General features: G+C 39.7%; 1 protein-coding gene across 1 annotated transcript in view; it reads left to right on the forward strand.

Moving 5' to 3' along the window:
* LOC111271778 (calcitonin gene-related peptide type 1 receptor) overlaps nt 1-24,364 on the forward strand; it is a 37,070-nt gene extending 12,706 nt beyond the window's left edge. The window contains exons 5-13 of the mRNA XM_022852768.2: nt 2,432-2,520; nt 4,626-4,717; nt 12,392-12,542; nt 17,020-17,170; nt 17,918-17,981; nt 18,583-18,646; nt 22,479-22,564; nt 23,239-23,416; nt 23,804-24,364. Of these exons, the coding sequence (XP_022708503.1) occupies nt 2,432-2,520; nt 4,626-4,717; nt 12,392-12,542; nt 17,020-17,170; nt 17,918-17,981; nt 18,583-18,646; nt 22,479-22,564; nt 23,239-23,416; nt 23,804-24,004 (1,076 nt within the window). The 3' untranslated portion in view covers nt 24,005-24,364. The remainder of the gene's footprint in view (nt 1-2,431; nt 2,521-4,625; nt 4,718-12,391; nt 12,543-17,019; nt 17,171-17,917; nt 17,982-18,582; nt 18,647-22,478; nt 22,565-23,238; nt 23,417-23,803) is intronic.
* The last annotated feature ends 702 nt before the right edge of the window (nt 24,365-25,066 follow it).

A 25,066-nucleotide genomic window follows, 5' to 3' on the forward strand; every position in this document is an offset into this window, starting at 1 on the left:
TTGCTGCAACTAGCTGACCATCTATTCAATTGATAGGTTATTGCAAAAATCATCTAGGCACCCCATATTTGCACGGCCTTCCATAGATTTTGTAGCCGGCTTTTTAAAGCTGGTGTTTGAGCATCAATAGACAAATGAATTTTGATTTGGTTTTTATGGATGACCAAGCAGATTTTTGCTTTACAAAAAATTATTACACGTCGCGATATTTATAGGCGGCTGCAAGTGTAGCATCTTATCAATTCATTTGGTCGACGGTCTACCTCTTATGGAACACACTTGCCCCATATTTTTTCAATACGCTAGACACTTTAATATTGAACCTTACCGCCTGTAGTACTGCTTTGAAGATTGGGCACATATAATACAGAACCAGCCATACAAAGTTTAATTCCATTCATTACCTAATAATTTCACGAAGGTCGAATTTAAAGCAACTCCTTTACACGAACTTTAATATCCTTCTTCTGTGGGCTTAACCCTAACTCAGCCACTCGTAAGCATCGAACCTCGATACTAAAGACAGCACCTTCAGTTAATTAAAGAAGGTATATCCATACGCTGTCCATACATCGATATCTGGACATTTTATCGGGTCCTAATGGGGCCACCAGAACATTGTGTTGTTTTTCGTCTGCCTCTGAGACGGATGCCGGAAGGCCTTGTCTGAACCCCTAATGTTTATATCTAGGTTCCTTGGATGATGCCGCACCCCGTCACGTTTTGTTTGCTTTATCCTGTTCGAGCGGACCTGCTATTTCTGCATGGGTGCAATACATCTGAAAATTTGTCATATATTATGGTGCCATACCTCCTAATTGTGTTTTGAAGGAACTCTAGAGAATGCCCTGTTTAAGCGTACAATATAGAATAGAAACGTCATGTCCCTCGGCTGATCTGGAATTTTAGGACGCGGTCTACATAATACTGAGTATTGGGTTTCGATAACTGAAAATTTCAATTTTGCGATTAAGCATTTAGCATTTCACAAGTTGAACGGCTGTTGGCTGATCTAGAAACGAAAAAAAAAAATTCTTCTTTTGTGTGGTGCAACTCTGTATAATGTAAATACTGTGGGATCTACTTGGACGCATTTACTGAAACGAACATTTTAACAGACAACACCACTTTTTACTTAACGGACGTTAGTGTTTATAGATCGACACGTTACCGTTGAATGACTGCGTTATTCTATAATACATACTCGACAATGAACATTAGCGCTTAAGTAATAATCATTTTTGTCAAGCCATGCTCTCTTTCTCGTATAAAAAAAAAGTAGCTGTTAATATGGTACCAGATATTATGTATGCTTTGGACCACGCCACTGCCTTTTAAAAATTTACTTTACAGAAATGTTTGCAGCACTACTGAGAAGATGGTGGACCAACTCAGGCCGTATAGAGACTCGATACGTTTTGTGTCCTTTTTGCATAATTATTTTATAGGTCCTAGTTGTATAGTTTTATAGTTTTTTATAGCTTTCCGGCTTAGAGAACCTGCTGGATAATAATGTTTAGGTAATTAATAGGCTATAAAGTTTGCCTAAAAGTTTTTTAAATTTAGAGCAGCTCAGAAATAGTTTGTTTCGGCAACTTTCAGAAAGGACGAATGTTTGCTAGGTTATAGATATTTAGCAAAGATGTATGTCTAGTAGTGCAGGTGCGTATGTTACCTGCGGCGGAGTCTGATTTAAGTACAAGAGACGTTCTGTCCTACCTCAGTTGCGCCTTACTAACGACGCGTTAAGGGAACGCGTCAATGTAGCGCCTGCATTATAGAATGAATACGTTTTAACGACAAATTTTAGCACTTATTATCGCTTTGAGCATAGTAACTACAGATATTTGTTTCTCCTCAGTGGCGGCATTTAGTCCAGAACGGGGCTTACAAATCACGTAGTTTTCATAATAGCTTTATCTTCTCCGGTTTTCAAAGAGACAGGGGAATGCCGAGCAGAGGAATTTCGACGAGACTGGTTATTGATCTTGTCGGTGTCGTTACCTGCAGAAGGGGTTGAGTTTCCACAGAGGTCTTATCAGCGAGCGACCGCTCCTCTTATTTTTGTCGAAAACACGATCCGTCTCGCATGGTCTGAATCTTGCTTCTTATTTGTCAGGTTACAGCATTCCTTGTCGTTATCCATATGTTAGCGAGTCTACACTGGCGCTACTGGAGAAAAGCTAAGGCGCTCATAACAAGAGAGCACGTTAGCTGCATTACTGGCTACGTGAAAATGTAACAAAGTTACAACATATCTGCCCTTCATATATTTCATCATATTATTTCACATCCCCACTTATATGCTCACCTATATGTTCCCTTTCTTTTTAAAGTATACTATATATATATTATATATATAAGTGTATTTGTGTGTGTGTGTGTGTTAGAACACCTTTTCTATTCATTTATTTTGATGTCTGTGTTGCAGAGAAATCGCACAAAACGTGTGAAGCCGACGGTTTCTGGCAAAAACGGCAGGGTCGAGAATACACAGTGTACAACTGTGGCACCGCTGAGGTAAACTACACAGCTAAATGTACCCTAACGGCTTCTGCCTTAATCCTTAAAAAAGGTAGTAAACACTTTTTGAGACACTCTGAAACCTAGCGGTATTAGCTTGAAATAGATGGTTAGCAATATATAGACTAGACTGGAATTTGTATTTTGCATCTCTATTAATTGTTAGTTGTTTTAAAGGATACATCTTTTTGAAAATGTTCATACCTAAAGCACCTGACGCGTCCAGCTCCTGCAACACGTAAAGAAACGTATTGATTTTTGTTATAATTACAGCTCAAAGCTGAAAGCTCAAAGATGTAAACGAGTAACGATGGAAGTCAGACTATATGTATATTTAATTTTGACGTAGAACTACTATAGTATACGATGTGAAAGTACCGATAAATTTTATCGTCGCTGTTTATCTTGCTTTCCTTAGTTGAACCGAGAAAAAGATTTCCATAATCTTTGGGAATTCTATTAATGTCTGTATCGTTGGTAGATTTCAGGAGGCCCATATTTTTTAATTATAAAAGAGTTCTCGTGCTTTGGTCGTTTTGTTAGCGTCTTATGTTGTTAGCTGGGTAAAGTTCTACTTCCACCGACTTTATGAACTTTACCCTTAGCTAGAAAGCAGTTGAAAGCATGTACACAAGTTTTTTGTTCATTTTATGAAGGCTAAATACATGACAAACATTTAGTTTCCTGAATGTTTTTTTATTTTTCCTGTTTGACGTCTGTCTTATCACACTGTGGCACTATGAGCTCAGTTTAGTGACGATTTGCCCATGCGACGAAATTAGCAGTCGCCCGGTATAGAAGAGAGCAGACTGTGGCTCCGAAATTTCCAATAAACATTTGAACTTTCGAAGATAATTGAAATCAGGACTGAGATTGTTGTTCCAAATATATTTGCTTTTATCTCTTTAGTCCCAGTGAAATACCGGGAGAAGTAGGATATGTTCGAGATTTTATCGACCGGATCATAAACGATGTTTGACCCTTTTCAGCATCAATATGACGCCTATGGTTGCATGTAGTAACGCGGTTTTGCTATCCCTAATCAAGCTCGTTATCTTTCCACAGTACATTCACCACAGATAAAATGGGTATTACGTATTAGTATCTAATTTTAATTAATGGGTGGTTATAGTCCAAATAATAGACATATATAATAAGCCGAGAAGCGTCTGGTAGTGTACAGACAAATTTCCATATAACGAGCACATTCCTGTGTCGCCTAGAAATATTATGATATCTTATCTGAAGCTTTAGAATATCGGTGCAAACAGTGCAATGGGAGTCCGGAGGGAGCACACATTTTTATAAATATCCATAGATAGATAGGTATATAACTGCTCGTATTTGAAAGATCGGTTAAAAGTAGAGCCCGCAAATCGACGAAGACTTCACACAGTTTACTTGCTTACTTTTACTTATTAGGACCGTGTGTTATTACGTCCATTTAACGTAAAACTTCATTACCTAAGGTCTAGCTCGAAAATTGAGGCGCTTTTCTTTTTTACTAGTTCACGACGATAGACAGAGAGACAGACAGACAGACAGACACGGAGTAAATACTCAGCTAGTATTATCTGAGACAACGCTCAGTACCTTAACGCGTTTGTGTGGTTACATTCCGAAATTACTTTACCTACTAGCTTTTTGCCTCTGACGAAGGGCGAGGTAATGCGGGTGGCAAAAGAATTCTTTTTTAGAGGCTGAACTTGAAACGCAGTTCTATGCAGCACAGACCGAAATTAGAACAAGCTCATAGAGCAGAATAGGCAGTTTCGAATGATACATGAGCAAAGGGCCTTTTTTTCACGTATATCTGAATTTCAACGAGTTACGCTGCTAACTTGATTAACATCTACCTCTCGCCGTTTTTTTCTTTAAATTTTTCAAAGTTTTTCGCCGCTTTCTATAAAAGTACTAATATTTCTTTAAGAACTATCTGCCTTCGACTTTGTGCCATATCCTCGCTGTACAGATTTTTCCAAGTTTAATAACACATTAGGTGGCATACCCCTGAAACTATGTTACTGATAATAACTTACACAGTACGAGGTAGTGCCCCAAAAAATAAAATTTTTATGTATGGGTGATTTATATTTTTCCAGCATCGTCACTTAGAAGTATATCTCAGTATTTATCTTCATTCGCTTTCGGCGGTTCTACTATTACCAACGCTCGTCATCTTTTCACTATACAAGTAAGTTGAAATTGTTTAGGAAGATGATTGACGACTAGCTGACTACATTAAACAGCTATAATATTATTTTCTACCTTGTTTATTGTTGGGCCTTCATATAAAGAACTTGAGAGAAAATAAATAAAGGTTCCTTAGTAAATTCACAGGTGTCATCAACTTTTAATTGTGTACTGTGACTTAATGAAATGACAACGTCGGCAAGCTATCTTATAAAACTATGCTTAACCTTAACCACATGTGCATAATATACTCGTATAATTTTTCCCATTTAAAAATTTCCCTGGCCAGAGTCCACTTTTTGATGGCCTTTTACACGATTGGTTACATACATGGTCAAATCCGCGGCTAGTCAGCCGATTATGTGTCTATATTTTTTGCGGTGTAAGACTCTTCTATTACTACAACTTTCTATTACTACGATAGCAACTCTAAAAAAAAAAAGAGGAAAAAGGCACGTTTGCTTGCCAACAGGAATAACGCTAATAAGAAACAGGTTAATCACAGAATTGCTTGATTCGCTGTGGATATAAAAATCCACCCATTAGTCACTAAAATGTCCTACCTTAAAAAAACAAAACATCGCCGATCTGGTAAATACTTGGCAGGCCGTGGGTCTTCTGATCAAGACAGTGAAATCGAGGGGTTACGCACGTGCCGCCAATGACATTGAAAGTTGGACGTGATTAATACCGCATACGACGAGGAACTCATAGGTGGTGGCTTCAAACAATTAAGCCCGTAAAGTACAAGCAATACTAATCGATAGCAGGCCAGCGAAGCAACGGACTGTGGCACGCACAAATTTTGTTAAGTCTATATCATGCGAAAAGACCAACTCTAACAACAATGACGAGATCATCCACAAGTGTCTGCTGCTTGTCGCCCAGAAACGCATATCAGAGAAAGTCGTTTAGTTAGGATGATGTTTTTTCTGTAGGAAACAGAAGATAATTGTGTGAAAATGGTAAGCGATTTCACGGTTAGTATGTTGTTTTTACTAGTTTATTTTAAAATATGATTAGAGCAATTGATGTAAAATATAGGGGGGGGGGGGGGGGGTGTGCTATTCCTAAGAGGTGATTCCCACAGTAGTAGCAGCCAAGGGCACAAAAATATATGGGTCTAAGTAAGGATGTTGACATTATAAGGTTGGAAAAGGTTTCCGCGCTTAAAGGACTTTTCTTTTCCGTTCTCTTTTACTTGTTGTTTTCTTCTGATATACCGCTCGAAAACGCTCTATCAGCGTAATGTAGCAATATTGGGTTAAGAACGGATTTCCAACCTGAAACTTCTTCTCATTCTCACCTTCTGTATAATTTCTACATTTTTTCGAAATCAAGACATTACCGAAGTAATTCGAAACATTCGCCTTGTGTACGATAATGACGCTATGGCTAAAACGACTGCTTGAGAGTAGTTTGTAAGCAGCGTCCAGGACATAAAGGATGCCGCTTCGGCTGACCGTTTAAATTTGATGTCGAAGATGACCATTGGAAGGCTCTTCAGAAGAAAAACGTCTTGGGAATTCGCTGTCTTCATTAACAACGGATGTGTGGCTGCAACTAGAAAATGGGCTGTAACCACACATCCATCATTAACTACCTCAGATTTTTTCTATGTGATCTTAGAGCTGGGGTATGTCATGAGCACTCTGAATCCAATAAAGTGTAACAGTTTAACGCTGCATGTTGACACTTCAATTATCACGCTGACTAATTCTTGCACAGAGTTAATTATTAGCTATGATGACGAGCGCTCTGGCTTTTTTTAGGCTATTTAGGTTTTAGGCTTAGTAGAAGAGTCAAGACACAATCCCACCGGACCTTTATTAAAAAAAAAAATTATGCTTTGCGAGAGTCTGATTCGCTGGCAGTTGCTTCTAATAAACCAGACATAGTGGTACGCTTATTTGATCCAATTGCATTGAGCCAACGAGGCTACTTGAGGGAAAAGATTCGGCAAACGAGGTCACGTCGTCGTGCTTAATCACAATACGCGGCCGCACGCGGCAAATATCGACAAAGTTACCCGTTTGAGCTTGAAACGGGAGGTTTTGTTACATCCTTCATTTCGTCTAAACCTCGCGGCGTTAAATGTTTCGCTTACTGGACAATAACTCGCAGACTGAAAGCTCAAAACATCGTTGGAAAACTTTGGGACAAAATCCCCTACTTTGTGGTAGGACGGCATACGTCATTTTGTAAGAAGATGAGTGGAACATACGTAGCATTATAATCTGTTCTTACAGAAAGAAAAAATGTGGTATTATCCATTCCGCAAATGAAAGGAACGCGGGAACTTTTTTTTTCAGCTAATATTTGATATTCGTAAGCAGAAATCGAGCGAATGGCGCACAGTGTACTCCTCATGTACGTCAAAGTCCTGGTCATGCGTTTAATACAGCTCAACTCTTGCATCTCTGCGTTCAAAAACTAATTTTGGTGGCTACGTACAGATGTATAATGTGTTTGTTTGTATGTATGCAGAAAAAACGTACTTTAGTGTTTTGACTATTAGAATTTAACGTACCAACGTACTTGTTTGCAGCAACGGTTAGAGTTCGGCTATTATATTTTCTGTTTTTTTTTCTCATGAACTTGTTGAACTTGCGCCGTAATAAGAGCGTTAACTAAAACACATATTAAGGTCGAAAGTTAGCCTATTTTGATCCGCAATATTGTCTGTCTCCCCTGTGCAAATTATTTAGAGGACCCTTATCATAGAAAGCTTGCTAAATTACAAGAAGCAGCTGGGCAAACTTCTTCGTCAAGATGCGGGGCCTGATGTTGTAACTATACTAGGATCACTGCGATGCACCAGGTCGTCCACCATGACAATGAACTCGGTTTCGGTGGCCCCGTTTTTACACGGAACAGTTTTCCGCTATAGAACCCGATAGCTAGTAGTGCCTTGTCAGAGTATGGCCCGATATGTGCATTGCCACATTTATGGTATTAAAAAGAAAGGCTGGCCGTGTCAGTTCTCCGTGGAAAGTTTGGCGCAATAAATTATTCACCAATTCAATATGCCGCCTAATCTATTGTGTTTATATGAATGTTGATTCTTTAATATTGCAGCTTCCGTTACTTTTATACTTTTCGGCACTTCTCATAGCTTACACATTGATACAGTTGATGTCCGCCATACTTAAGCGTCTATTTTGCCAGCGGATTTTATTTGCTGCTATTTGATATGCTTGAAGTTGGCTGCGCTAAAGCAATACCGCTCATACTGAAGTGCTCTTTCCCGTACATGACAATACGTTATTCGAACGCCACACAATTTCGAAAATCGCTCGTATATTTGCACGCGAAGTTACTGAAAGGTTGATTTGAACTTTATGGACAGCATACGTTCTTCTGCTGTCTGTGTTTGGGAGGATATTTGCAGTTAACATAGCGCTCTAGACTTCGTCCACGATTTGTTTGCTTGATCTGGAGCTAAAACCATTTCGTGTCAATGCTCCGTCACTGGCCTACTCTGATTTGTTTTCCTTGAGTCTCTGCAGCAGTATACGGGCTGTTTCATGTGAAGCCTGAGTAATGACCGGTCGACGACACAGTGCCTCTCTATCATTACGAGAATCGAGCATCGACCCAATAAGAAAAATAATTACACTGACCGAACAACCAATTTTCACAGCAGAGATAGTTGTGCGAGGCGTAAAACGCTTGCTTGAACCGTATTTTTGTCGAAAATTGTATTCACAGTTCAACGTTCCGAACGAAACGAACCTTCAATGGTGCGGTCGTAGCTTTATTTATTCAAACTTATTGCTCCGTTTGACCAGTTCAGACCAGAGACGAACTTTGACTTTTACTGACGAACTTCTGACGATTACTGGTCGAACATGTCCCTGAAGTTAATCTGATTGCCATGACCAATGGCAAATACGTATTTCTATGGGACGTTTTTATAAATATACGTATCAAAAATCCATGATTCTTTGCATGGAATGTACCATATAACCTATATCGAAAAAGTCATGCATACAGTCTACCATTTATATACATATAAACAGAAGACTGGCAGAATTTTAAAGGTATTGATAAACGTCAGATATTTTAGCGGTAGTCCGTTGTACTTCACATCGCGTATAACTCACTATGGAATAGACAAACAAATGTGTCGAGGTTTGTCAGCTTTGAACATTTTTTCGAGCGAAGTACATTCAAGCTAGTTCTCGAATTTAGACTTCGTCGCAAGCTTCTATATTTATTAAACAAGCGCATTATCCTGTGTAGTAGTTGGCTAATATAAGTTTGCATTATGTACATCATTATAGATTGACATTGTCCTTCAGCTGTTTCAAACTAATAAAATTACATTAGTTAACAACATAATCTATTATAATAGACATTAAGTGATTCTACAGATTTATCACATCGTTCGACTGTCTCATCAGATGTAGCGAAGTCAGCGGAAGTTCTAGCGTTGCCGTGCTACCTACAATTTATGCGCTGCCTTGCTTCTGTTGGCCTATTTGGTTGGGAACCGACAGCGACCGATTATGTAGCTAGGTCAATGCTGCATCCCTATCAAATGATCGGATGCGACACCAGCCTCCCAAGTCGTCCACATCTTGTTGCAGTCACTTACTCTTCTAGGTGCGTACCCTCTGTTCACGTGGCACGTTTTTTCTATGCTACAATCTACTTTGCGATTTGCTTAGTCCGCTTTTTGCCACGACGTTTACTCCTCCTTGTACCTACAAAGCGTAGCATTTGCTCATCGAATGTGCACGACAATTTGGTGGTAATGCATTTCGTCGTACTACTCGGCTGACAGGCCACTGTTTAGCCTGCTGGGCCGATCGACTTCTCTGGCGGGCCAAGGACCGAAGGCCGAGGCTGTCGGCCTCGGTGCAATTCTTGATGTACACCAGCAGCTGTACAACTGGCGCGCGGAGACACGCACTATCATGGCGCACACTTGTGTTTACGTGTGTGTATTTGCAGGTGGTGCTACTTTTTGTACCTCTTTCCTTCTATTTGTAGACCACTGAGAGCCTTCCTGCTTGTCCATCACACCGGCTGAAGCTAACTTGAACATTATTCGAAAAAAGTAAATACATGAGATCGGGGTGCCTTTGAGGCTTTCCGGGTTTGTAGTTGCATTACTTGAGTACATATGTGATAATACCAGGGGCCTGGCTAGACCGGAACGGTCCACCTACCCTTTATAGAGCCAACTGTCATGTTTCCTGTTTAACTACCGCTACGTTCTCTGATTCTGTGTTTGTTTCTTATATACCAGAGTAAAGCATGGTGGTGCTCTCATACCGGTGTTCGACGTTACAACGGCGTCAAGACGAAAATTCATTTGCTCACGCGGCAGTTTAAAACAGATTGCGGGTCCAACATTAATACGTGATCATGTATCGGGGCTCTTTTGAGAAACTCAAAGATTTGCAAGCCTTCTGATATGATCTGTTCCTAAGACGCTACAAATGTTACCTGCAAGATTCGTGTGCATGAATACAATCCAATCAATGATCGACTTTCAGGCGGATCTTTAGAACGACACCCGAGCGAGTGTACTGGAAAAGGTCGTCTGACCCTTTTCACGCGCTATCAGTATTTTCGTGTTCATACTTCTGAATATTCTAATTCGTGCTTCGCTGTTAAAGAGCGTTTTGCGCTCTATTCATTTCATAATTCATTAGAATGTCATATATAGAGGTTGTGAATAATAGGCTTAAAATCAGGCCTTTGACCAAAGTTAGCCCAACTTGGCCAGTCCTTACGAAAAGCCATAAAGCTATTTAACACAAGTTTACTAGTTTGTGGCATTAACGAAATTCTGCGTATTTGTGTTTAGCTTTGAATGGAAAGATCCATTTAAAAGCTGCAGCGGTTACACAGGCGTACACAGCTAAATAGGAATGTATCTCCGATTTTGCATCAGGGGCGAGCATGCATTACAGGCATAAAGGAATGGCATCAGCTTTCGATTCTTGCAGGTTTCCGAAGAGCTGTTCCTTCAGTCTTAGTAAGTTAAGTAATTCAAGTTAAGTGATTCAAAGGTCCTCGTTCGTATACAAAACATATGCAAAGTTCTACGTGAGAGCGTGACATGACGGTTTGAGATTTGAGAGCATTATAATGGTGGACAAGCAATCGCCGTGGAAGCCGGTCTTAGACATTCGTCCTGAGGACACTCTTTTAATAAGCACTACGTGTAGTGAATTCTGAAATTGAAAACTAGGACTGCCCTAGTTCCCAATAATGGTACAAATGGCTTCTAAAAGTCTATATATAAACTCCAAACGGCTTTTATTTACGTGGAACTGATATACTGCAAAGTAATCCCTATAAAATGTAAATCCGTTCTACCGCACATAATCCAAATTATTGCCGTAAACTGCTGATACAAACATTTAACTTTGTGTTCTGCCCGATTCCTGCTCAGTTGGCCCTAAAATCTTCACGTGTCGACACTTGTTGAAGTCCATTGGCGTCAAGTCTCGAAAACAGCCATGGTATCTATGAGGCCTCTTCAGGCAAGCTATCTGCTTTATCGTCTATATGCTTTAGATCACAATGAGAATGCATAAACACTTCGTACTATTAGAAATAAAATTAGCGGTGTTCACAGAAGTCTACCCGAATCGATGGCGTAGCAGATGCTTGCAGTAGATTATTTGGCATTAGTTACTGTAGTACAGTTGCTTTATAAACGTGGCCGTGTGTCCGCAACGTGCCGTCGTTGCTCAAAACACGCGGAAACTGTACACTGTGACGACATTCATCCAAGCGTCATTCGTAGAATTGTTTTTTTTTTCTATCTAAGTTATTTTTATTGTGTTTTCCGAAACGTTCCTTTCTATGATTTCTTAAACAGCATATACATTTTTAGGATCTGCATATATATATATATATATATATATCTGAAGTATTACGTACTTCATTACAGCTGAGATTCAACTTCAAGCATGGTTCCTCGCAGCATATATGTAAGCTTTAATTTGTTTTTACCATATGGCAAGAGCAGTCACTCAGCAAGAAGTTCAGTCGATAGCGGCGCGGGCTGATTTAAACCTTTGTTGAATTCAGTTCAAGTAGCCGAAGGATAAGTCGCTTTTCCCATTGAATTTTACCGGTCCATAACAATTGTGACGGTGACAGGATCGGTGGAGCACGCTCTGAATAAACACACGCGGAAATATCTACTCCACTAGTTAGATCTGTCGTACACATAGAGTCAATCAGTTGGTGAAGTTAGTTCCATGAAAAAAACACGCATCATTACAGTTCTACTAGTTATAGAAAGCGAGAATGCACAATTTGTTTATATATACAATGCTGCAGTTTTATAAAAATACGTTTTTTATAATCCACAATAGCCCGAACGATTAATAAGCGTTACATACATTCATCACAATTGAAAAATCGTTATCTGCCAACGTTTTTATCTTGCGTACGTACAACTCAGCTTTGTGTTCTCTTCGTAGTTTGATTGTATACCCCGACCACAAATATGAAAGACTCACCAAGTTTCCTCCTGAACTGTTAGCAGTCGAAGTTTTAATAAAGGAGCTTTTTTTTCATTTTCAAGGAACATCTGACCTCTAACCTGGTATTCGTATTTTTTATAAGCATGGAGACAAATCATACCTGTCTATTTTTATAGCTTTTTTTGAGTACTAATTTCAGCCTGTAACTTTGTTTTAAGGCAACTACGTGTAATCCGGATATTGCTTCATAAAAATGTATGCATCTCTTTGCTACTACACGGATTAGCCACAATCACTAAGGACTATATCTTTACGATGTCCCGTGTATCCAAGACCAATCCTATACCATTAGATCCCGCTGCCACTCTCGTAAGTACAAAACCATTTAACAGTTGTTCTCGATTCAATCAGCGTTTTGTACAATTTGTAAAATTGCCTGTGTTTTTTGCGATCAGTTATTTAGAGCTGAAAGCAAGGACGCCTTTTGGAGCTCATACGCCTGAAGACGACCTGCATAAACCCATATAGGTCACATGAATGACTTGCTCAGTTATTATCATAATTAACATGTAAATGTTACTTAGGAGTGTTATTAGGTGACATAACGTAGTTTAAAGTTCTGATGAATCGGAACATTGCCTTCAAACGTCCTAAGGTAATGGGAGCAGAAAAGTAGTAGAGGTATGAATACGTAATCAACAAAAAAATTATACACTTGTCAGGCTGCATTTTATCCTATTGGAAGTTTATTTGCAGTGGTCGAGCGGTGAACCAGATCATAGACTATGATGTAAATAGAAATCCCTAGACGAATTTAGGAGCTTGATGATCCTTTGTAGCAATTTTTTCGCCAGTATAAATGGTCAGAACAAGCCCGCGTGCCAGGCGATGTAAAGAAGCGATCCGCAGTGATAATGTTTCCCATTAATCGATGCGTACCTTTATTATATAGTACGATAATGAATCTCCCTTAAAATGTAACCCTCCATTTGCTTAGTAACGGCTGTACACGTACATGGTACTAAGATAAGTTAGCTTACAGCTTTGAGACAATGAAGTGAGCCTAGGCTCGAACGGGTAATGGGGATAACGAACGAAAGGTTTACCTGTTTCGCCCTCCTGCTATATTTAACAAACTAAGAATCAACTATTCGTATTGTTCGCGTATGTCAAGCAGAGAAAATGTTATATTTATCTGAATTACGTACTATTAAACATTTTTTCTTTTTTACACACTACTGCAATCATAAAGTTTCTGAATAATATTGCTTTTCATTGTACAGATGGTATACTATACGAAATCTGTATTGTCGCCTTGATAACGTCTAGCCCGTAGAAAACGGCCGTGGTATTCTTACACGTATCACTTTGAACGATAAATAGCAGTTGGATATGTTAGAACGAAAGCAAAAAATAACATATTGATGATGAGTTAACGAAAAAACGCATCGGTTGGTGAGAATTGACGTAGCGACCCTTCTGGCCGTTACCAGAAACGTAACTAGCTAATATTGGCGGGCTGGCAATCTGTTACATCTTGTAAAACCATGTAGCTGAGGGCATCTGATCCAAGGTGGCTGAGGGTAAATCTTCTTCAAACCGTCAAACTGTCGCCAATAAAATGCTACATGTAGCCTCCAGTAACATTGCAGATCATGTATACAGTTTTGAGTGTCTGCTTTCGGCCGAACTGCCTAAGGAACGGTCACGTGCGTCACGATAGGTTGGCACCTTCAACAACTTTCCAACTGTCGTTAATAGATGGAACAATTGAAAAGGGACCAGCATATAACAGTCGACTGAAAAACGATGCTAGATTTCATCGAATTTCCGTTTATACAGCATTACGATTTCTCAGTGAAAACTGAAATAGGTCCAACTCATGTGATAGGTACGCGCAGTATTTAGAGAGCTGAAATACCATTTCTTTGTTTTCGTTCAACCAGCCTATCTCTATGGTGAACACGTTTATGAATACCATGTAACCTGGCTTGCCAGATTGGCTCTGGTAGCTGATCTTTCTAAAAGCTTACCTACAACACTTAAATTCAGCTAAATCGAATCTCTAGATCGTTTTCAACCGTAGAATAATATTAGTGCTTTTCTTTTTTGTTCTCCCGAAGAATCAAACTGACTATCTTCAAAGAAATTATGGCAAGTGTTGAATACATGAGGCCACACTTGGAGCATAGACCTACATATAAAGAGGTGGCTTATCAGACGTTACCATTACCTTTTTAGAAAGGTTCCAAAGGTGTTAGTCGACGTAGGCATCAACAAAATAGAGAAAAAAAAATCGTAACTACTTTAACCTCTCGAATCTACAATCTAAAGCTAAATAAGAGAAAGATACTTCCAGTGCATGACTTACGTGTGTTCGGCTTAAAACGCTACACATCTACGAGGCCATTTAATGACTCATTGGAATCATCTTTAGACAGCATCGTAAACCCTCATTGAGGTATATCGATGCACCCGAAACTATACTTAACATATTTTCTATCTTTCCAGAATTGCTAGAGTACAACTATTTTTGTCAGCCTGTTGATTGAATATATCAGTTTAATTATCCTAATACAACAGTCGATTTATCATAGAATTCTTAAGACAAGCTATTATATAAGACCTTTATGCGGCAAGGTACTGTGTCAAACACATTGAAAATTCGGTTCAATGGGTCAAACGTAAGCTAGCTATTTAAAACAAGAACAGTGTAAAAATTATGCCCAACAAGCTCTCCTGGTTGAATCGATCCGAACTGTGTTTATAATTAGATTGTATCTAGATGCGGTTTAATTGTTGGGTTTATACGTAGCCATAGAACTATTGCCAATGATGAGCTAAACCACTGAGTTACTATACAGTAGAATGATGAATTTTTTACTTAAAAGGAACGAACGTTAGGCGACCCATTTCAGAGATGAGCAGCTTACGTACGAAACTCAATAGTTTTAACAGAGCTGACCTTGTTTAGATGGAAACTGGGTTTGGCGAAATTCATCCTTGTCGTATCGTTCTTGCTTGAAGTAACAAAGAAAAAAAACGAGCCCAGCTAGAGATGGCATTCCACGAATATGCTAGATGAATCAGCAATGATTATATACAATTCAGTACATTACTGATTATAGATAATAACCATTAGATTATAATAAATACATCTACTCGCCCACAGCACTGATGCGGAAAATGGCTCTTCTAAATTGAACGTTGTTCTTAAACTATGTTTCTAGACTGTATCTAAATAAAGAAAAAATTCTTTTGACATGTGTTACTCCTAAGAGTTATGCTTATTCAGTATAACCACCTTCCGCCCCGATTACAACTCAGTTTATGATTTAAACGATTTACTAGCCCTTTTCAAAACATTTCTTTCGTATAACTTTTCAATATTAACTGTGCGAAATTGATATTATTATTAGATATACAAAATTCTAACGAAATAAAGATTAGGCTGGTAAAAGGCCAAAAATCCGCAAAATGCAGGCACTCAAAACGGCCGAAAAGTTCAAGGTGTGCAAAAAACTTCAAAAAAAAAGAGCTAACCAGAGGAGCGTCTTCGGATCTAACCACTAACGAATATTCTCCTCCATAAAACGGCCATTAATTTCTGTGTCAGAAGGCGTATCAAAAATGATTTTTTGGTCTATTTCGTTAAATTTTCGAGCGCTTGAAATCGAAACCCTATCAAGGATTTTCGGTCGTGCCGCATGCAAATTTTTCTTAGGTTCTGCAAAAATTTTTGAAAACGATCAATTTCGGGCAAGAGATGGGGTTTGTGGTTTGCGTTGCGCACTCGTAAACCGACATCATTTAGTTAACTCCTTTTTGACAAAATAAAATCTGAAAGACTGCATAATAACGAACCCTAAAAAGCCGAATTCTAAAATCGACGCGTTTTTACTCTCCACAGCAACGTTTTTTATTTTCTGCAAAAAGAAATGGCGTTCGCTTGGCACCGAAAATAGCAGCGGATTTCGAAAGATGGACTGTCAAACTTCTGCCCAATTTAAATACACCACCTTGCTATTCACATAGTGAGCATACCTAAAGCCCAACCTCAGCTATTCAGAGCTCCGAATCAACCCCTTTATGATGTGATTTTCAAAAAAACCCGGCGTCGCTGTCCTCGAAAGGGGGCCAGGAGCTGTCGGAGTCTTTGTTTCAACTCTGATCATAATCAATCATTCAACTTATACAAGGGGCTGATATGAAAAGGTGACTGTTGTCCTAGAGTAAAAGGTACATGAGTGCGCGTTGGTAAAATGACTATCGACTCCCATCAATACCATTTGAGCGTTGGGCAATGCTCGCCCGTCAATTTTTTTTGTATACTATGCTCCTCGTATATTGCTCGAGTACTTGAGCCTGTAAAGCTTAAAACCAATGAATTGTCTACAAAGTCAGATTGCATGGCAACATGGCTGCGTGGCATTAGTATACAGGAATAATTCCAGTAGCGGAAGCGGAGTTGGACGTAACTGCAATTCAACTTTATTTGGTATGCATCTTTCAAATAGGAACTGAAGATCGCGACTTCTGGCTTTGTAAGTGAAGTCTGTCGCGTTACGCAATACGCATATACAGAGTTAAACAGAGACCCACAGCAGCAGTGGTACGAGTCTTTTTCTTGCAATCCTTCGTTGGCCTTTTTTTATTATTGCGGTTTCCCATCTAATCTTTTTTGATAATAATATCTTGATAGCCAAACTATCGCTAACTTTAGAAATGACGCCATCATACAATAATGCTTTACGCGTTCATGTGTATAAACTAAGACAATCATGGTTCTATAGCAGACTTTATAAAGTAGATCTTAATGAAATGACATCCTTTGGCGGTATTTCAGTGGCTGTGTCGTTCACTAACGTTAATTATCAAGTATCTGCGTATGTGTCAATACGCCTGGATGTTCTGCGAGGGCTTCTATCTTCACAAGATCCTCGTCACGGCTTTTAAAGAGCAAAAGTCGATGCTGCCATTCTATGCATTCGGATGGGGTTAGTGACGCCTATTCATTTGAAGTGCAATGCATCAGTGCGTGTAGTACCGTGATTGGGAGCATACCCATTGCAAAAAAAGAAACATTTTTATCATCGGTTTTCGTGCTTTTCTATAAAAAAATAATGCAGATACATATATATATATATATATAGGTTTCTATACACTTTATCTTATTACTATGAACATGTATCAGTCACACCCACATATGGGGACTGGACTGGTGAAGGCGTTGTGTAGGTTTAAACAAAGAGAGAAACATAATCGTTAGCATGTAGCAAAAGTAATCTTTGTTAGTGACAAGTATATGATTTATTTGTTGTTCTCTACTTAAGCTGCGCCACCTTTGTTACTACTATCAATTGTTCACAAGCTAAAGATGGCAGGTTTATAACAGCGTATACAGAAAGGCAGACTACCAGTGCAGAGAATATAGCATCTTTAAAATGGAACGCAGCCACTGATGCCTTCTTAGGAGGCACAACATTCACAGATGGGGTAAATTTCGGTTTGTGGGTAAGAGAAAGGTATAGGCTGACAACTATTCGTGTATATCTAGATGGCTACTTAAATTGGTTGAAACGAGCTGGGAAGGATGTCCGAGGTAAGAAAGAACTCGAACGTAGCGAGCGTGTAAATCAAATGTCTCTTTTAAACGCGAATAAAGAATTGCCAGTTTTCCCTTTAATCCCGTTTCAGCTACTTTTGCGACCTGTGAGGATAATGTTTGTTAAATAATTTTACAGTTATGCCAGCCTTCTTTCTCATTATCTACGGCTCAATGGTCTATAGAGGGAAGAACACGTCGGAGTAAGTATTCTCAATGCATCGCTTTTATTGTGCCTAAACGATGTCGTATTGCACGTATATGATTGTTTCAAAAAGCAAACTAGATAGAAGCTTAATCAAAAACTATCTCATTTAATAACATACAGCGTGTTATTGGCCATATAAATCCGCAGTTTGTGGAGAAGGAACCTCACTTCGAGAACTCACATCCCACTTCACACATTCTTCTATTGTCCGCTAAAATGAACGTATTGCCATCAATTGTCGGATTACTTTTCGGCAAGCACTGGCCTTTTTTGTGCAAAAGATGACTGAGAACGTAAAAAAAGAGATTGCTTAATCAACTGCAATCAAGAGAAAGTATATAGGTCCGTTCTCAATAAAAGGTCATATTTAAGTTCAGCTCTATATTTTTCGGTTGTATTATTCGTTAAGAATATGTTGAATTAGTACTAATGCGGTGTAGCACAGCGGGTTACAGATTTAGCAATTATTTGATTAGATCGGGATACTGCATACATCGCGAACGATGAGGATCATATCGTCCTTGCTTGGCCTTTTATCGCATTTGCGTTTTTGTATACGTCTCGTTTAATCACTGCCTGTTACGTTTCCCTTTCAGCTGCGAGGTGACCGGTGGCTGGCTTGAATGGGCCCACATGGCACCTAGTCTCCTCTGTCTTGTGGTGGGTATCATTCTTGTTAACTGTATTGCGTTATGATAAACAATGCCGCTATTACAATAGCACACAACCAGCAGAAAACGGCTCGCTAAAACAGCAGAAGTGACGACAACGGCAGCAGCAGTTGTAGCAGCAGCCAACAATAGTAACTGTCATTCTATTACTGATAGCCGAAGTAAGCAATTAATGCACCTGTTGCAGGTGTCCTGCTGATCGGGCCACTGCGCCTATGTTAGTCATAGGTACAGAGGCAGTTAGCGTAGTTACATGCGTAGGATTATTATTTTGCCCCACATATATATACACTTACCTACGATGCGTGGGTCAGTCAAGCACAAATCAACGATTAAGAGACAGACGTGCAGACTATTTTTCAGCGATGTGGTTATCGTTATACCTATAAATCTTTCCAGCCAAGGGAAAAAATAGAGACTGCTTTATATTGTTGAATACAATGGGTACACCCAATAGCGCTCGCCTCACAAATTCCTTAGCGTTAATAAGACACGCGTTTCTATAATATACGGCCGCTTGTTTGCTGCCTCGGCATAGGTCAGCCTTTGTTTATCGATATGTAAATAGGCCTGCTCTACCTGACACTGAGTCAATTTAGCCCAAGCTAGTCCTAAACAAAGCTTAATCCTAAATTGAACAAGCTTTGTTTTACATATTGTTTGTTTACTATACCACTTACGTCACTAATATCACCTGAAAGTAGCCAGGATATAATATAAAAAGAAGTATGAGATTTGTCGTTGATGAGATAGGGTGGCCATTAGTTCTTTTTAAGTTATGCTCTGGCTGATTAAATCGGAGGCCTATGTATATTCCGACGTTTGGACTGAGTAAAAAAAATCAAATATTATTTGACGTATCGGAGTTTTAGGCAAATTAGTGACGCTGAGCTTTTTTTCAGTTAGTATTTTGAACTTGTTCGCCGCTTATAGGAGTGACAATTTGCAGCCCAGTGCGTCCCCCGACTTAAAAAGTAACGATGCGTATGTACAAATGAATGTGAGGACTTGCATACATTTTTTTTTCTATCTGACCCAGTCCCTCAAGAGCTGGACGCGGCCATGCAACGGACACTAAAAGTGTTTATCGTCGGGCGACTATCAAAAGTCAAACCCAAATTAACTGGGTGTTGTCCCGTTTCCAACGCTGAATCTATTTCGAAAAGATGTCCTCCGCGCCGTGTGTCAATTGGGAGTCACCAAGCGAACAAGGTGCAAAAGAAACAAGGTAAATAAGCTCTGAAGAACGCAGAACGAATACGTAAGCCAGTGTTGCTAGTTTGGCCTTCACAAAGATTAAAGAACGTGGGAGAGGGTTCTACGACAGAAGCTTCATTTTGACTATGATGAGGCTTTATTTAAAGAGTACAGCTTTGACTATAAACAATAAATCAGTGTAAAAACCGTCTGTTATACCTTAGCCTCTAGCAAACTAATTAACAAGGGACTACGTTAGGGCTCTTATAGAAGACTGGCAACACCAACCATTCGTTCGCTGCCAGAAAGTGAACAAATGAAGATAAACAGTCGTAAATACAACCTGCGGTGTCAATATCAATCTGTGCAAATATCGAACACACATTTCTCCAACACGTTCAGATCTCGGTCTGAGCTAAATAAGCCACATTTGCGCTTAGCTGCTATATATATATATATATATATATATACACACGAGATTTCACTGGCTGAGATAAATAACCTCCGGGCCCTGCGTGATTTCCGTCGGCCTTTGTGATATAATATCAGGTATCCTAACACACCAACAGTTTCTTTGGTTCAAGCACTTTGTTTGTCTTTACTGTTCGTACGCGATCCAAGTCTACGAGTCTATCAACTTATTAAACACTTGGCAGATTGGGTCGCGATAAAAGCTTAATTTTGCCAGATATTGGACAGGTCGTCTCAGCAAATCAAGGGCGACGTGCCATTTCAGTAGACTTAGTTCTTCTTAGTTCTCAAAATATTTTTTTCCTGACATTCTGAGCTCGTCTGTTCTAATTAAGAGGGCAAATTCCCTGGTAAAACAACTACATATCTTCCAGGCGAAGCTATGTGCATAGAGTGGGGAAAAGGCCCTACCCAACGTTTACAGTCAGCTTCGCCCCACGGATTTATTTCTTTAGCATAATGTCTTCGGCGAATAAATGAGACCAGGGTAAAAGCCGACACAATCGGCTAGCTGAACTGAAAGAAACCTGCTTTATTTTAAGAACGGTGTATCAAATATTACCAATAAAGGCATCACGAGAATATGGGAAGCCTTTTTACTGAACGTCGGCGATAAACGACACGGACTGAGGCTTAACTTAAGCTTAGTTTCGTGTAATGTAATAGGATGTACAACAGGAATGTATTAAATATCATAAACAAACTTCCGTTTAACCGTGAATGATCCAGGTTGGCTTTTAACCGATGTCTAAGCTTTCGAAAAACTTCTTTGGCAATTACTTGAGTATCACCGGTTAGTAGATCCAGGTCGGCATGGGTTTCAGGGGTCTGCCTGCGGATCGAAACTTTGTGCATTACTGACATCGACGTTAGAAGAAGCCTAAGCCATCATTCGATTTTAAACGATGCGCGGGTGCAGTCCAAGTGCAAGGTGGTTGATTGATTTTGGCGTGTTGTTAGCGTTGGGTAAGGCTACTAGGCTAGCGATAAACCTATCTAAAAAGGCCGATGAGATAGAACGATGAGGCGTGAATATGCCAATTGAATCTGTGGGTATATCTAAAAAAGCTAGCGAAATTGCACTCAGGGAAACGTCGTTGGCAAACCATCAGGTTTAAATGGATCATTATTGCTTCATAGTCGGCTTCTTTCATACAACAATCTTTTCGTGGGCCTACAAGCCACCTCATCGAACCCGCCGATGATCGGAAAATCCAAGTTTACAGGCGAAAGCTGCAGGTTGACATTAATACTCAGGTTGCCCTTTGTCCATGAAGGGCAGATCGGGAAGGATGCCACTCATCGCTCAAATGATGTTTTCAGTTAGTCACGAACGTCCGCTGGCGATAGATGGAGACTCTGAATATAAACTTTTGCTTATAAATTGGCCCGATAACGTTAGCGGAAACCAGACGGACAGTACACAAATTCAAATCACCTACGAGAGTTACAGGATGGCCGATTTGCAGAAACTCGTAGCCGAGTTGATGTATGCTGTCTTGGGAATTAATGGCGAAACCTGTCGGTAAAATATGCACTCACAAATAGCCCGTGCCTACTATGTAGTGATATATGTTATCATACTGCACAGCAGAATTTAGACTCTCGCATACCCTGTTCTTGCAATACACAAATTAGCAGCCGATTGGTGGAAACTCGGTACAAGAAAGCCGATAGTCTTCTTATGCTCCAGTGATGAAGGTAACGCCTGTTGAGGTGCAGTGACATTTTCCAGACCACAAGTCTTTAGTGAAGAATCCTAGCATAGGTTAATACGCGGGTTAATAATCGGTGCGTACATTTGCGTGCATTTGCACTTTTCAAAATGCAATTGTACTTCACTCGCTGATCCACTGTTCCTCGCTTCGCTGTGCTCGTACTGTTGCTGCCGCCGTTGTCGCCGCCGCCGCCGGAAGGGGGAAAGATGGGGGAGAAAAGAAGGTCACGTTCTGCATCTCTTATTTACTTATTTGGTCGCTTTTTTCTGCATCAATTGCGCACCCTCGCTACAATTTGCTGATGACGTACATTATAATAGATGCAGGTGGTGGCGATGGCGCTGCTATTTCTATCATGTTCTTTTACCGTTGTGTATCATGCTGTGCTTAGTATTAGGGTTGTGCATATTCCGTATGTGCGTGCTTGTTTTTCAGTGCAACTTCTTTTTTCTGACCAACATTATGAGGGTGCTCGTCTCCAAACTGCGCAGTTCACACGGTCAAGAGCCTATTCAGTTTCGGTAAGTGCTTCGTCTGGTTTCAGAATTGAGAGAAGAGGTACGACGTGCATAAAGAGGCGTATGGCCTAATTCGGATCTGGCAGATTTTTTAACTTCTTAGTAATGCTCGTTTCAACGAATCGACGCCTAAAATAGATATAATAATACTATGTTAACAGTACATCTGACGCTAACGCTAAAACGTTTGTTTTTCTCTCAGACTACAAGAAACTGATGAGCGTTGGGCTCGCACAACAGCGATGTAAAACTAGGGTATCCATAAAATGAACCCTACATATTGGGAACCGTGCTGATATAGTGACAGTTTGCTACTTGCAAAAGTACTTCTAACACTAAATGTATTCGAACTAAATGGCGAGCATTTGGAGCAAGAAAGCGAAAGATCCAGCCTCATTTCTCGTAATGCTGAGGGGGCAATAGGCAACTACCTATGTATTCAGTTCTTGAATAAGAAGCGCAGATAAACAATGCAAGTTACAATTAATTTACATTTTTTTTTCTTTCGGTTTGTTCCTTTTTTTATGCCTAAAAATCCCCTGCTCATATCTAAAACTTTCGTCCTTTATTCGCATTGCCTCTTCAACACCTGCGCCGCGGTTACGACTACTGCTGCCGTTATCCCTACTGCTGCCACTCTTTTGATTACTTCTACGGTCTCGGATTGCTCCCCACAGGAAAGCTGCCCGCGCCGTTATGATTCTGTTTCCCCTGTTTGGGATGCATTTTCTGCTGGGTCTCTATCGGGTGCCTGACTATTGCGGAGGTCTAACCTTGTACGCGTATTTTAGCAAAGCGTCAGACGGCCTCCAGGGTACCTTCGTAGCATTCCTATTTTGCTATCTCAATGGAGAGGTGAGTACTTATATTTGCTAGTAGTTCTTCTAATCTACAGCTGTTTGTTGTGGTAATAAAAGTTCGACCTGGAAAGCAAAATAGCTTAATTCAAGATACTAACAATATATGGCCTTCAATGCGGTGTACAGAACTAGCTAATAAAAACAGCATTTGTATTCTATGAGCTGTACAAAGGAAAGAACCATGCAGTAAAAAGAAATAAAAAGATGCAAGCGAATTGTTGCACAATAGGCTAAATATCACAGACTGCTATCGACCAAATTATGAGCCTGCTAGCCAAGACGAAAAAAAAAATTCAGCTTATATGCAATCTAAAAAAAATAGGTGAAACCCAATTTTAGGGATTCTTATATCGTTCTCTATATCAATTTTCTGACTCTGCAGGTGCATCACCTTCTGAAACGTTCATATGGCCGATATGTCCTTCGGCGCGGAATCAACAGTGGCCGAGGAGTACGACTTACCGCCAGAATGTCCTTCTCTACGCACGTATCTTCCGTCGCCGAGACCAACGTCCGCTGTTGTGACGTGACAAAACCACTCACCCAACCGAATCCGCATAAAATAAACGACACCAATTGTTAATCAACGATCATTGCTAACTTTATGATGCTAATGTGATGTTCCTTTTCTTTATTTTCATGACAAGCGTCAAAAACCCCCATCACACAAAAATATCAGGCATACAAGGAAGAAGCGTGAGGCGGTTGTGATAATAATAATACTAGAAAGCACAATAATTATAGTAATAATTAATTATATAATATAATATTCATGGAGACTATCACTATAGCTATAGCTGATATAATAATTAAGTTTCAACTGCTCACAGCGGCGGAACTCTGACGCACTTCGCAATCATTTGGGCTGACGTAACAATCGCCATTGATTGATAAATGCGACCGATGCAGTCTCACTTTAAATAAATAGCCACTTTGTAAATCACAGGGGCGGCCATTATTCGGTTAGCTTATGTTGGTACTATACACGGTAGCTAATAACATTGTCATCTTCTATCATCTAATGTCATCTTAAAGTTTTTTCATGTTCAATATAAATGCACAGTGATAGGTTCTGTTTAATATCACGATAAAAAACAAAACAGTACTAACTTCTTAACAGGTCTTCAACGTGTACAGCTTCAAAATTCATATCAATACCATGTGTATTTTTATAGATATGCTGTAAACTAGCGAGTTTCCGTAAACGCAAAAAACTTTATTGTCATTTAGTGACTTGATGGGTAACGTTGAAGCCCGATTCCTATAGATATCCGCGCCAGAGGCCTGAAAAAGGCCACAGTGTAGTACCAAACAGTGCTCGAAATTCCAATAGTTGCTGCTCTTTGCAAATTGCAGACGTAATGAACAGCATGATACTCATAGAAGAAATTTAGAAAATAGCTAATAAACGTTGCATCTAAGGAGAAGACTCTCGGCGACGACCTCAACGATCCTACCCACATTTACGTGATGGGTAACCTTCAAGAGTGCTTCATTGCATCGCTAGACAAAATTATGTTGGTCTATTTGATTAACCTATAACGATGATGGAGTGCCCAGGTACGCCTGAATGTACAGCGTGCGTCCATTTGGTCTTGCTCCACACTTTTTTATTCAACACAAGTTAGCGTCATGCGTTGACAAT

The sequence above is a fragment of the Varroa jacobsoni genome, unplaced genomic scaffold (genome assembly GCF_002532875.2).
Source record: "Varroa jacobsoni isolate VJ856 unplaced genomic scaffold, vjacob_1.0 contig01009, whole genome shotgun sequence".
Classification (NCBI taxonomy): Eukaryota; Metazoa; Arthropoda; class Arachnida; order Mesostigmata; family Varroidae; genus Varroa; species Varroa jacobsoni.